We start from the raw sequence: 13425 nt of genomic DNA, 5'->3' as shown, positions 1-13425 counted from the left end.
AAGAAATATAAATGCTTTCATAGAAGTGGTATTTGCTGCACTAATTCTTTCGAGTATCTTGTTTAAAGACCAGTGTGTTTACACCTTCTGAAACTTTTCACAAGATATACCATGAAAGAGAGCTACTGGCTGGACGACGGGAGTTCAATCCCCGACGGGGGCAAGGATTTTTCCTCTAGCCTCTTGAGTCCAGACCGGTTCTGGGGCCCACCCAGCCTCCTATCGAATGGGTAACAGGGTTTCTTCCCGGGGTAAAGCGCAGCCGGGGCGTGATGCTGACCACTCACACCCATCTAGTGCTGAGGTCAAGAAAGAGTAGGAGCTATACCTCCACTCACCCTAAATGACCTACATGGCGTGTAGCGGGACGGCTTTACTATACTGATACCATGAAAGAGGGAAAGAGAACAGAGTGGCACGCAACTGACAAATTACTGTTGGTAGAATCAATTTGCTGCTTCATTCTTTCAGGAAGTTTCTTTCGTGTGCTATTTCAGACAGCTATGAATGCAAGGTGAGCCTCGGTGTCAAAGGTATGAGAAATAAAGGAGAGACATTGTTAAATACAGGTATTAGGAATTCTTTGAAAATTTAAAATGTGTAATTAAAAAAAGTCATAAAATAGGGAGGTGCAGTTTGGACTATTTAAAGCAGGGATTTGAAAATTATTGTAATAGAAAAATGGAGCATTTTGTGATAGCAGAGGAACTTGTTTAAGGATTTTATATATTTGTACTAAAGATGTAAATAGCTTTAAATGCAAGAATTATATATAACATTTAAATTCCTCTGGTATTTTTAAGTTCTGACTCTCCATCCATCTATCCCGTGCCACCGTAGAACATAAAATAGTTTGACTTGTGTGTGTACATCTTCATCTTATCTCCTGAATGAAATCACAGTTTACTTCATTACAGAAAGTAGAGCCACAAATAACATTGCAGGAGTCCCATAACCTGCTTTCTCTGAAATGAACTGTGTAGTATCCTTTGATTTTTTTGTTGCCAATAAAAGTTGGATCTTCGGTTTTTAGGTATCAGTGTTAGGCTCCTTTTTTTTAATTCCAAGTGGCTGAACATTGCTTTGTACTTTGCCTGCGCAGTAAATTGTGGCTTTGGACAGGCATTATACATGTTATTGTTTTAAGAAATTTTTCATAGGTTTATGAATTTCTTCAGTGATTTCATATGCAGTATGATTGAAGAGTAATTTATTTGGTTTGCTTAGTATGTTTTATTGGATTTTTTTTACATACAGCTAAGCTCCTGTAAAAAAGATCAGTAAATGGAAAGAATTGTTTCTGTGAGTTCAGTGAAATTAAAGAGTGGTAAGTAGAGAAAGAAATATCAGAAGTTGATGTGCAAGCGTAACTATATATGTCTTTCCATTTTTTGGGCACAGTTTAACAACTGTTATGGAATTGTAAAAGCAAGTTTTCCAAACTTTTACGAATGATTCCACCAGTGCGTCCATGACAGCTGAGCACAGGGTATCAAAGTGAAGACACTGAAACAGAAGACCAGCAGAATATTTAACACATCATCAGAAGTTTAATTTTTGTTTCCAGAATGGAAGAATACAAAGACTTTAATAAGGCTATACATTGTACTGACTTACATTATAGCAGTTATATGTAGATGAAGAATAGAGGTTAGAATGTGGATGTGATTTTGAAATGACTTATGTGAGTTTAGATGTTTGTTGAATGGAATGGTTGAGTTTGTCCCAAGTTACATGTTCAACTGATGACTAGTCTAATTGCCGAAGCCTTTGCTCTGACATTGATTCCTTGGCTAATATCAGCAATTCTGTAACATTGTCCACATATTTGGTATTGTATCTGTGTCATGGGCCTTTCTGTATCTGATAGTTGATACAAATTGGAAAGCTGCACTGGCCGTGTTTGCTAATTGTATCTTTAATGCTAACTAGCCTCTGATGTTTGGTTGTTCCTTACTGAATCCTTATTCTGAACCACAGTATATTTGTGTCTGCCTGCCTAGTTTTCCAGACTTATGTAAGCCTTTCAGTTATATCATCTTCATGCTAGTAGTCTGCTTTGCGACATTTATATACATTTATTCTTCATAATCACAGCAATTTGCCAATGGTGAATTAGTGCTTTAGGATGTAATATGGTGGTTCTCTGATTGCTGTATTGTTTTCATTGTTCATTTAACATCTACTTCAGGGAAAACAATGTGTCCCGAATTGAAATTGAATCTACTCCTTCAAGGGATTCTAAAATATCTAAATATTGAATTTTTATATTTTTTTGTGGATGTTGTGCTGCAGGTTGATAAAAATGCAAGGTGCAGAAGCTTATTTCTGTAACGTTCTGTCACAAGGTGACACAAATTCCTATTCATCTCAGCTGCTAGCTCAGGACTTACCAGCTGCTCATTAAAGTATTTTTTCTTCTGCTGCTGTAAGTTCAATCATCATAACCCTGATACTGCTTCTGTGCATAAAAATTAGTACAATGTTTCAGTCCTACTTCATAAGCGATTGCTGCAGTAAATGCAGGAATAATGTGCGCTATAAGAAACGGATCATGAAGTTAATTTTTTCTCAGTTGTAAATATGGAGATTATTGCTGTTTTGTGAATTGAGTTCTTTGGGCGGTTGCAGCACTTTTCCAGTGTAATTTGGTTTGATTTAATATAGGATCTCTGTATAGTCTCCCCCCCAATAAAAGTATTTTATGGTAGTTATCAGATTATTACCCATTTTACATTTCCAAAAGTAGATTTATTTTAAGCGTAGGCATTCAAGTATGCAGCCTGTAACAAATACATGCATATTTTATGCATACGTTTGTGTTAAATTTTAGCATCTGATGGTGTTGCCTCAGAAGCACTACTCTGTATGAAGATGTACATAACATAAAATATTAATGTTATTGAAATGATGAAGATTATTTAAAACTTTTGTCTTATCAGTATTTATTAGTGTACTTATGGCTTCATGTAAATACGCTTTTTCGGTTTTTATCAGAACTTAGATTTACAGTTTGTTTAAATGTTTGTGTATTGTAGACACCAAATTCCTTATACTTTTTTTGTCCATGGTTTAATTAATATGGATAATGCAGCTGATGGGCATTCGTGGGTTGGTTTAAAACACATGACAGATTGATACATATACAGTGAAACCTCGATGCATCGTTTTCGGCGGGGGTGGGAAATAAAAACGATGAATGCGGGAAAACGATAGATGCGGGAAAGCATTAAAATTTTTAAAAAAAACAATGTTTCTCTTTCAAAGTTACTTCTTTTTACCAAAAAAGTCTTTAATGGACAACTGGTTTGTCGAAACTTTACGTTTTAGGCCAAACAGAGCCCTTTCCACGTTCAAAATGTTTTCTTCGTCACGTTCACTAATATTATGCGCATAAAAGAACGACTTCACTTTTGCCAATGCAGCGTGTGCTTCGGCAAAACTCGGCAAAGTTCGGGCTCGCATTCGTCGTTTCTCCCTCTTCCTCACCGCTCCCTCAACCTTCGCGGACTATAACAGGAAAAATGGAAGTACTATTACTGCCGAACTCAACGAAACGTAGCTGTAGAAGACACGATATGAACCAGAAGAATGAAAAAGTTTCGCTCGCCTTTCCTTTGTACTTATAATAAAAGCATTTGTGAAGAAATTCACACTGCACATGCCATCTGGCATCGCTGGAACGAAATATGAGTGCACCCAAATTAAAATCGTAAAATTTCTGACAATGGGCACCGCCATTCACTCCAACTATCACCCCTGCACCGCTGACCCCTCATTCCAAAAGAATCTGTGCTGGTTGGGCGACATAACAGGTTACCGCTACTGTGTATTCCAAAAACATTGTGCGTCTTTCGGTATTAATTTATCTCAAAAATCAGCATTTTAAATTCTCAGAAACGATCATTGCGGGAAAATTGTGGGCCGGGACTAAGATTTTTGAACGATCGATGCGATAAAACGATAGTTCGAGGAACGATAGAAGCGGGAAAATGTAACATTATTTTATATGGAATGTATTCGGGACGGAACAAAACGGACGATGCATCCGGGAAAACGATAGTTCCGGGAACGATGGATAGAGGTTTCACTGTATTGATAAGAAATGGTAAAACACTTTGAATTCCTTTCTAAAAATTATTTAATTGTTGGTACTTTTAAAACTGGATTAACTGTTTCCATAAAGTGGAAGGATGTTAATACAGATATTTATCTCTCATGAATAAGCAACACTTACTTTATTCTGAATTGTTTGTTTTTAAGCTCATAATCATTTCACTTTGTGACTCAAAATTGTATGAACTTGGGACAAGAACTTTCTCAACCTTTCACAAACAACACATTTCCTAGAATTATAGAAGTTTGACAACATACCCCAGTTGTGTGGTTTCTGTGCACATGTAATTGGTCAGGGATGGCAAACATTTTCACTGCTTTGCACAAGATTGCATCAGACCTTCCTTAACAATAAGAAGTGGTGCCAGCAATCCTCATTGCTCTGTTACCGTTCTGATGAACTTAATGAGATGTCTGCTGTTGCTCATTTAGAGACATTCCTTCAGTTCTTGGGTTATGTATCATTATTTTGAGAACACAAATTTGTTTGTAAGGAACTTAAAAATATATTAAAATTAGCCGTCATATCTTATAAGGAACTTAAATATGATTTGAATATATTTAACACATGAGATAAGTGAAAATGAGCTGTGTTGAAAATAAAATTCAACATTGTGTTATGTTGTAGCTGTTTTTCTTTGGGTAACCGTACTTGGTATTTGGGTTGGAAACATGAAGTAACAGCAAAAATTGATCTTAGACACATGTACACAAACAAGAAAAATGCTAGGTTATTGGTATTAACAGAACCTGCACTTACCAGTGCCAATTCATGTCAGTGGTTTGCCATCCCTGTGATAGTGTTTCAACCAAAACCAGTGTGTAGAGTATGTATGAGATACATAATTAACCCGAGTTCAGTATAGGTGTTTTTTCTCTTTTGCTAATCAACTGTCTCCCACATGTGTTTCCATACAAATACATTGGCTGGTGTCTCATTCTTGCAGGTTTATGTAAACCGTGCAATGTAACTATTAAATAAACACTGTTTTACTGATCACTAGGCTACATGAAAATTTTTTTGGTTGTTGATGATCATTCCAAGCATCTTGTTTACCTACTTGTATCATGACTCACCATTGTGCTGTGATCTTCAAGTAATCTTACTCGAGTTACTGTGAATTGCTGTACCCAAGTAAGATCTATGTTTATTTCAAACCAGTCAATACCTTTAAAATCAGCTGTCGTCTGTGTTGTAACAACATGTAGTCTGGTAAAAGTTTGCCGGTGTTTTCAAAGGTATGTGCTGCCTTCGTCATCAGGGCAGTGATGGAGGCAGCAGTCTGTTACATTGAGGATATCGGTTTTCATATTTTGCTTGTAGACTATTCTCTGCCTGCATTTAATTTATCTCTTTCCTTATCTCTCTACCTTTCTTTACTTCTTTCTTTGTTTCCTTCTACTATCCTTCTTTATATTTTATAGTTTCTGAAATGATGACATTGAGTGAGATTGTACCTTTGCCATCTCATTTTCATTCATTTATTTGAGTTGAAGTTGAATGAAATGTTTTCACATCATTGCATTTATTAGTTTTTATTGTTTTATAAACAGATATATTTGTGAAAATGGTTTTGTGTAGCCAGGACAGAGAATTTTTATTTTTAGAGTTTCAGAAATATATATATATTTGTAAATTGATGTAGTTGAGAATATGATTGTTTCTTTACTAAGTTTGTTATGGACTCAATTTGGTTAATTTTTATTGTGAAAATAAGGCATGGTTTTATTGGCAATATTAGACAAATGCTGATACATCAGTATAACCTGGTTATAACATTCTTTGATAGACTTTTCTGTTCTTATACTTTAAAGGACGAGTGTCTTATGAAACTTTGGATGATTTATCACAATGCGTAAAACCTCACGAATATTGTGTGTATACATGCATATACATTCAATATAAGAACACGTGAAAATGCTTCTATCATGCAGTTGAGTATCTGCTTAGATTTATGTGCAATTATGGCATTATATATTTGTAAAAATTGCATTTAATTTCTACAAGGATGCAGACAAAATGAGATAATTATTAGTATTTTCCAGAATATGCATACATGTGCACAATCTAAAAGTAACTGCGTTAATTTATCAGTAGCATTAATTTCCATTATTTCTATTGGCATGCACCATTTGATGTGTGTATTATTATTCTGAACCAACATTTTCTTAAACTTTTATCCTAAGTTTATATTTAAAATGGTTTGAAAAGCTAAAAACTTAGATCTTTTTCATGTGCAGTTTTGGCTATTTGTTATATTTATATAGTGAATCAATTCCACATTCATGCTTCATGCTTCTTAAAAAGTGAGTGTCAAGATTAATCAGTAAAACTTTTTCATTTGAAGTAGGCATACGTAAGACATAAGTAAACTTACACCAGACTACATAAGAAATTGTAGGTCCAGGATGTATGTATTATAAAGTCATATTTTTGTAAGCCTAGAGACTTGATTATTTGAAAATGTGGTTTATATTATCCCTAGTATTTTGATAAAATGTTTACATCTAAATTATCCCCTCCCCCGGATTTGACCAAAATTACATTTACATTCCTCCATTGTAGATACAAAGATTTTAATGTATGCACGCACAAATATTGCAGTGTGCTCAGTCACATTTTTACATTTATTTATGTCTGCTTTACGTATTGCAAAGCCAGGTGTCATTTTGTTCCTTTCTTGGATGAAGTGTAAGATTATGTATTTTAGTGTCATGCACTTATAACCTAAAATTTGTTTTAAGGTGCTCCCAAATGTTATAGGTAACATTCAGTCATATAAATGTCTGAAATTTGTTTGTGCATGGTGTGTCAATCATTTACTCAAATGAAGAAAATGACCTCTTTTTTTAATGACTGAGAATTACTGAATTTTAGGTTTATGTGTTTTTTATCCCTACGATCTGAATAGCTTTAAGCACAGAATTATATATATTCACATTTATTATTAATTGAATTACTAGTACATACATGATAGAAACAGACACAAGAACAGTTATATAACACATTAAATATATCTTTAAAGGGTTTATTTTATTTTATTTATCTTTCTCTTCTGAAGAGTTCTTCATTTTCTCGTACTGTTGAATAATGTTATAAGAAGGTTAAGCAGGGGTACAGCATTTTTTAATAAATGAAAGGACGCTCAGTATTTATAAGATGCATTTAGCTACATTTATTGAACATTGCTTATTGCTGTATTCTTTTATTTATAGTTCCTATTCACAGCTGATGTAAGGTTGAAATATGCTGTAACCTTCTTTTTTCTCTGCATACTGCTGGGTTTTGATATGTTCCAGTAGTGTCAGTGTTTGTCACTTGTGCCAGCTCTTATCACAAAAGTGATGTGGAGATCCTCATGTCAGAAAATTATTATGAGTATTAGAACATGTCAGTCGTAAATTACTGCATAACTTTTTGATTGTAGGAGAGTAGGATCATATCATAAATATCACAGATATGTATGTCATGAATTAATGGTTCTGCCCCCAGAAAGGTAGAATCAGTTGATAATATTTTGTAACTTGTGATTACCTCATTGTTTAATGTGGACAATGATAAAAATTGTTGGCATGTTGGTTAATGTTTCAGTCATATAGTATATGAATGTATTCTGTGTAATACTGATGTTTAGCCCTTTTACTGATTCTGTAAACTATCACTCTGCACAAAAATCTACTTAAGTTAGTAATTGGAAACAGGGTAACATGGGAGCAAAGTCACATGAATATCATGGTACTTACATATTCATTTTCATGCGATGTGCAATCCTTACCCTAGTTAGCATAGCTTTTTCTTTATGGGGGGGACATTGTTTACAACATAAACTTTGGTACATTTATATGAAATGGTTCATGTACCCACAGTTGGCATTTTTATTAGTGTGTACCATTTATTGAAAACTAGCATTTAAGTAGTTCTTGTATGCTGAAGGTTTAATAGTTGAGTAACCCATTGTACATTTGATGAGTTTGAAAATTGTTTCTTTTATGGCAGTATTTTAAATTGAAATCTAGTGAGTACATTCTGTGGACTGTTTACTATTTTGAAGTGTACTTCATGAAAAGTAATACATATATAATACAGGTGTGTAAGTAGAAAATAAACACCCAAATATAGTTTATCAAGCCTTTACCATACAAAGATTATTTAAATACTTTAATATTGAGTGCAGTAAAGGAAGATGTTTGTACAAATATAAAATGTTGGCTGTACCATAAAATTAAAATATGGCAGCCTTCATCTGTCATACCAGCTGAAGTAAATATGGTTTTGTTTGGATTGTTGGCTTATGTTGTAAAGTAAATGTTTTGTGTGACCAAGAGTCAAATTTAAAAAAAAATCTCTTAAAGAAGTATCTTCATCCATTTGCTAGATTGTCATATCATTATTAAAACAAGTTGTTAATTGTGTGAAATATAGTAGGTCCAATAAATCAGTACCACTGTTTGCTCACAACCTTCGATATATTTATGCTGCCTCCATGTCTAAGGCGACGGTAAAATTGGGAACATAACCTTTTTATATTGTGCTGGAGGCTGCACACAAATGTGATTGAAATTGATAAACAGTAGGCCCTTTCTATATGCTGCTATCAGTTTGTTATAACAAATGAAATTTTTATATAAAAAGTTATTAACAGTGGATCATTTAAATAAATGGTCATGCAGGATGATAGTAAATAGTAAATTCTGAAGCATATCTGAAAGAAAATTATATTCTGAATATACTTTACTACTTAAGAGAATTTATTATATTTGTAAAAGTCTATCTTTGGAAAAAGTAATAGGTAGGAATCTAGGAAGATTATGTAGGTGTTTCCGTTGCTGTAGTCGCTTGAAAAGTAAAGTCAAATGAATCAGAACCAGTTTTGAAGACCATTTCTGAAGTTAGTTTGTTGGGGAAGGGGCGTGGCATCACGTGCCCCTCCTGGAGCATTTGATCTTTTAAAGAGGTCTATTTTTAGAGCTGTGCTCTGTTGTACTAGCAGTGGTAATGAATTGCAGGAAACATTTGTTTTAAAACAGTAAAACTGTTAATGAACATTTAAATGTACCGTTCATGAAGTAGGAATTATCATAGCAAGTGTAATTAATATATTCCCTCTTATGTATCTGTCAGTCTGAATGTACCAGTTGTGATCTCATCCTGTCTTTATTATTTTTAATAATCTATTGCCTTTTTAAAATGGCATTATTTTCATATCATTTGAATTAATATGGACTTGGACTGTATGAGAGAAAGAAATGGATATATATACGCAGAACGAATGTGTGGTTGATCTATTTTGGTGAAGAACCAAAAAGATTTTTTGTCCCTCATTCGTATTTTTTGTCTCTAGATTTAGTTACAGGTGTGAATCCAGAAAGAAAAATATAAAATAATAAGAAATTTAATTTTTTTGGTTATGAATTTTATTTGGCCTATTATTATAGAATGGAATGCAGTAGAATTCAGTTCTTCCCAGTAGAAGGTCTCATAAACATGCCAGTGAAATGGAGTTGTAGAATGTCAGCCAGTGCACTTCTGTAGGAAGCAGAGAACAGACTAGGCAATTATTAGATATATTTTATGTTTTGGTTATTTTAAACAGACACTTCATTGTTGGTGAATGGAGTAATATGTCGGACAGTCTTGTGAGGTTGCATTCTGACAAACCTTCAGTTCAGGTTTCAGAGGCAGTTTTAAGATTTAAAGACTGTTATACAGAATTTTGTTCCCATTTGTGGTCAAGGGCAGCAGAATATTTTGAAAGATAGTCTAGCCTCTTTAATTAACATTCAAGCCTATTTATGGAAACTATTCAAACAGAAATTTAAATGTTAAGTTTAGACACTGGAGTGGATGGGATGGAGGGTTTCTGAGTTGCATTTTAGTGTGAACAGTTACAGGGATCAAGATTTTAATAATTTATAGCAGTCTTGACACTTGGAGGATATCTGTTATATCCTGAGCATGTTGAATCCATTTAATCATCATCATGATACCAACTACAAAATTAATGCATTCTTAATGTCCCCCATGAGTAAATAATTCACATTATGAAGCTCCTTAGGTTTTTTAAAGCTTCACTTTGAAGTTCAGTTCTGTTTTTCAGCATTTATTCTCAAATGTCCTGAATCTGAATTCTTTTTCTACATCAGATGCAGAACTATTAAGTCATTTATAGAATTTAATTTGTTCTTAATTTCATCATTAATATAATTTTGATTTGTTGTTTTTGTTTGTCACCTTTAAAATATTTTTGCCATGAATATAATTCAATTTTTTCTTACTATTGTCAGATTTTCAAAAGATTAGTTAGCTGTTATGTCCTGTATTCTTGTGAGGAGATATGAATATTTACTTTGTGTTTATACCACTGTTCTGTGATAGTTTCTTTGTTCTTAGTAGTATTTGTTCATTATTTCCTTTGTTTTGGAATTTTACTCATGTGATATAAATCAATGTTAACTGAAATCTTTCCTTATTTGCTTGTCAGATAAGTGTCTGGAATTGATCTTCACCCCATATAATCATGGTATTTAATTTGGCTGTTGCTTTGTATGTTAAAACTGAGAGTAGTAAAAGAACATTGGTAACCGGTTTTCATACTGTCTGCTGTTTGATTCGTACAGAAGTAGTATACTGGTTGAGAGATGATAATACATTTTTTCTTCACTTCTGCTCAGTTCTTATTCTGGTAGATGCTGAATCTTTTTATATCTGTGTTATATTTTTTTTATAGGAGTAAGTAGTTGTTCTGTGTTACTCTCATAAACATATGTTTATTTTGATGTATCTGATTGAAAGCAGAGCAAGCTATTGTATACATTCAACTTTGTGATCTTCCTGCCATCTATTTTGTTAGGATTGTCACGAAGGTTTATTATCTTATATGCCAGAACTTGTTTTGAGGTTGTACATACACACGTTTTATGTTCCTGTATTGAATAAAAGCCCACAGAGCAGTCTTCTTATTAACCCATGCATTAGTGGATATCAATTTGTTTCTGACTGTATTACAACTTGGTTTAATCTTATAAACATTTTTTTTTATTATTCCTTAAATTTTACCTTGTCCACTGTTTTGTTAAGTTACTTGTATTCAGTATCAATTCCTGCCAAGTTTGAACACAGTATTATCCTTTAACAAATTTATCTGTCTTTGTATTTCCTTCTGCTATAATTTACATGTATTGTTAATACATTTTAACCAGAAAGGTAATAATTACCGTGGAAGGTATTCAAAACATCAACACTTCTACATATACCTAGGGGATTTGTGTTGGAGTGACGGGACAGATTGTTAATAATGAAATAGGCGAGGAATTTCATTCTATACAATAAATTTATTTAAATGAACTGAGAAATGGTGTTGGAAGCACCGAGTGTTGAGAGTAACACATTGATTTGTTAGATTCACATTTTAACATTGTTGCTTCATGTACATGTGTCAATAAAGCATATCTTCTCCACAGCATGTAGTTACAAATATTTGATTTTCTGATTACCTGTCATGTTGTAAATGAAAGATAACTCCTGAAAGAAGCAAGGGGTTGGGAAATAATAAATGTACATACATATTTTCAATAAGTTACATTTTATAAACACCATTTCATTTAATAACATTTGGGTTTGAGATTATAACTTGGTATTAATTTTAAGAACTCCGGTACCATTTTTGTAAATGCTATGTGTTTAAGAAGTATTCTGCAAAAATTTATTGGAATGCAACATTTTCTGCATGTTGACAATATAATGCTGTGTTGGGTATTTTGAATTTTATGTCAGTTCAGAATCATTTTTGGGGGTGTGATCAAAATAGACAACCTTAAAATGGAATTGAGGTTTTCATGGCAGTGAAGATGTTGGTTGTGGTCGTGAGCATTGTGACTCTTTATAGCCCTGGTTATAAGGTAATAGTATCTCTGAAATGTTGGGAGCCACCTTCAAAACTAGTATATGGCATAACAAGTCAGAAGACCACAATTTACAACCAATTTTCTGTTGAAATCTGAACATGCAATATTGTGTCTGTGATTTAATGTTGTCTTGCATTAATTTATTAATCCAATTATATGTCTTAGAAGAACTAAGTATATACCATCTAAAGATAAGTTGTATTATTTAATATACCTTTCACAATCTAATTTTTGTATGAGCATCTATTTCTAGCATTTAATGCAGAAATCTGCTCATTTATGTAGGCAGATGTTTAAAATGTTGATTAAAGTAGGTTATCTGTCGGTAAAATGTGATTTCCTTGTCATGAGATGAAAAGAACTTTATTTGTTTAGCTATTAATTTGAGAGGGTGAAACTGAAAACTGTGCTTGTCAATTCATTCTGAATCTGCAGTAATATTTTAACATTTTCCTTCTTCGTGTAATGAAGTTTGTTTTTAAATCATACATCATAGTCAACAGATACTTCTTTGATTATAACTAAAATCTTCAGTCTGCCATTGATTAACTTCTAAGACGTCTCTTCATTGTAAGGGTTTGTATTGAACCACTGTACATGAGATATTAAGACCTGGCAACATGTAATTCTTGCTAAAAGTGAATCTGAAGTTCATGTGGTATATTTTTTGCTCTTTACTGTGCTGTAAATTTTGTGAAAAGACTTTCTGTTCTAAACATTATATTTAATTTATACAGACATTTGATGAAGGTTTTTAAATAATACATAAGGAATTTATTACTTCACTCCATTAATTTGTAATTGTCTTGTCTGTATAGTATTTAATACAAATAATAAAAGAGCAAGAAATAAATATGAATATTTGGAAAGAATATCTAGAAATTAAATCTCAAAGCTGCTCTGTTAATACAAGCTGAAAGGACATGCGATGAAAAGATGGTAGGAATAGTTTTCATTTTTGTAACTGCAAATGGCAAAACAAGAAATCCATGGTCTTAATATTGGTGTTTTTAAATATGAATTATGACTCACTTCTACAGTGGTAGGTTGGTGTCTTTTAGAAATGTTGCATTATATTTATTTGATATTAAATTTTGCATTTCATGCACAAGTTGTAAGTGCTCTATTGTAGCAACAAAAAAAGATACCAGCTGTGAATAAAAAGTATTTGTTAATGGCAGTGATGTATGTGTACTAACAAATTTCATGTCTTCTAACAAATATCTGGCATGAAAGTGTAACTATATTCTTATTACCTAAGAACGGAGAGATTCCTTGTCCTATTCTGAATGGAATTAGAGGTCAGTGTAGTGAAGAATGCAGACGAGGGATTATGCCCGAGGATAGAGAGAGAGACAGGCACGTCGCACATGTCAGACAATGTCACCAACCCACTTGGAGTCA

At 33.1% G+C, this 13425-nt stretch overlaps 1 protein-coding gene across 9 annotated transcripts in view; it reads left to right on the top strand.

Annotated features, from left to right (window-relative positions):
- Positions 1 to 13425, top strand: part of Stat92E (Signal transducer and transcription activator Stat92E) — a 36972-nt gene that overhangs the window by 13523 nt on the left and 10024 nt on the right. The window contains exon 16 of one of the 9 annotated variants that reach the window (XM_087345351.1): positions 1402 to 11576. The exons of 5 other annotated variants lie outside the window; for them this stretch is intronic. In XM_087345351.1, the coding sequence (XP_087201477.1) occupies positions 1402 to 1426 (25 nt within the window). In that variant the 3' untranslated portion in view covers positions 1427 to 11576. 3 more of the 9 variants (XM_087345326.1, XM_087345352.1, XM_087345315.1) reach the window with 3 other exon arrangements.

This window comes from Zootermopsis nevadensis, unplaced genomic scaffold, assembly GCF_977971745.1.
Source record: "Zootermopsis nevadensis isolate Lab colony 2312 unplaced genomic scaffold, Znev_1.0 Znev_ptg000001l, whole genome shotgun sequence".
NCBI classification, from domain to species: Eukaryota; Metazoa; Arthropoda; class Insecta; order Blattodea; family Termopsidae; genus Zootermopsis; species Zootermopsis nevadensis.
Note: the sequence above shows the minus strand (reverse complement) of the source record. Positions and strands in the feature narration are given on the sequence as shown.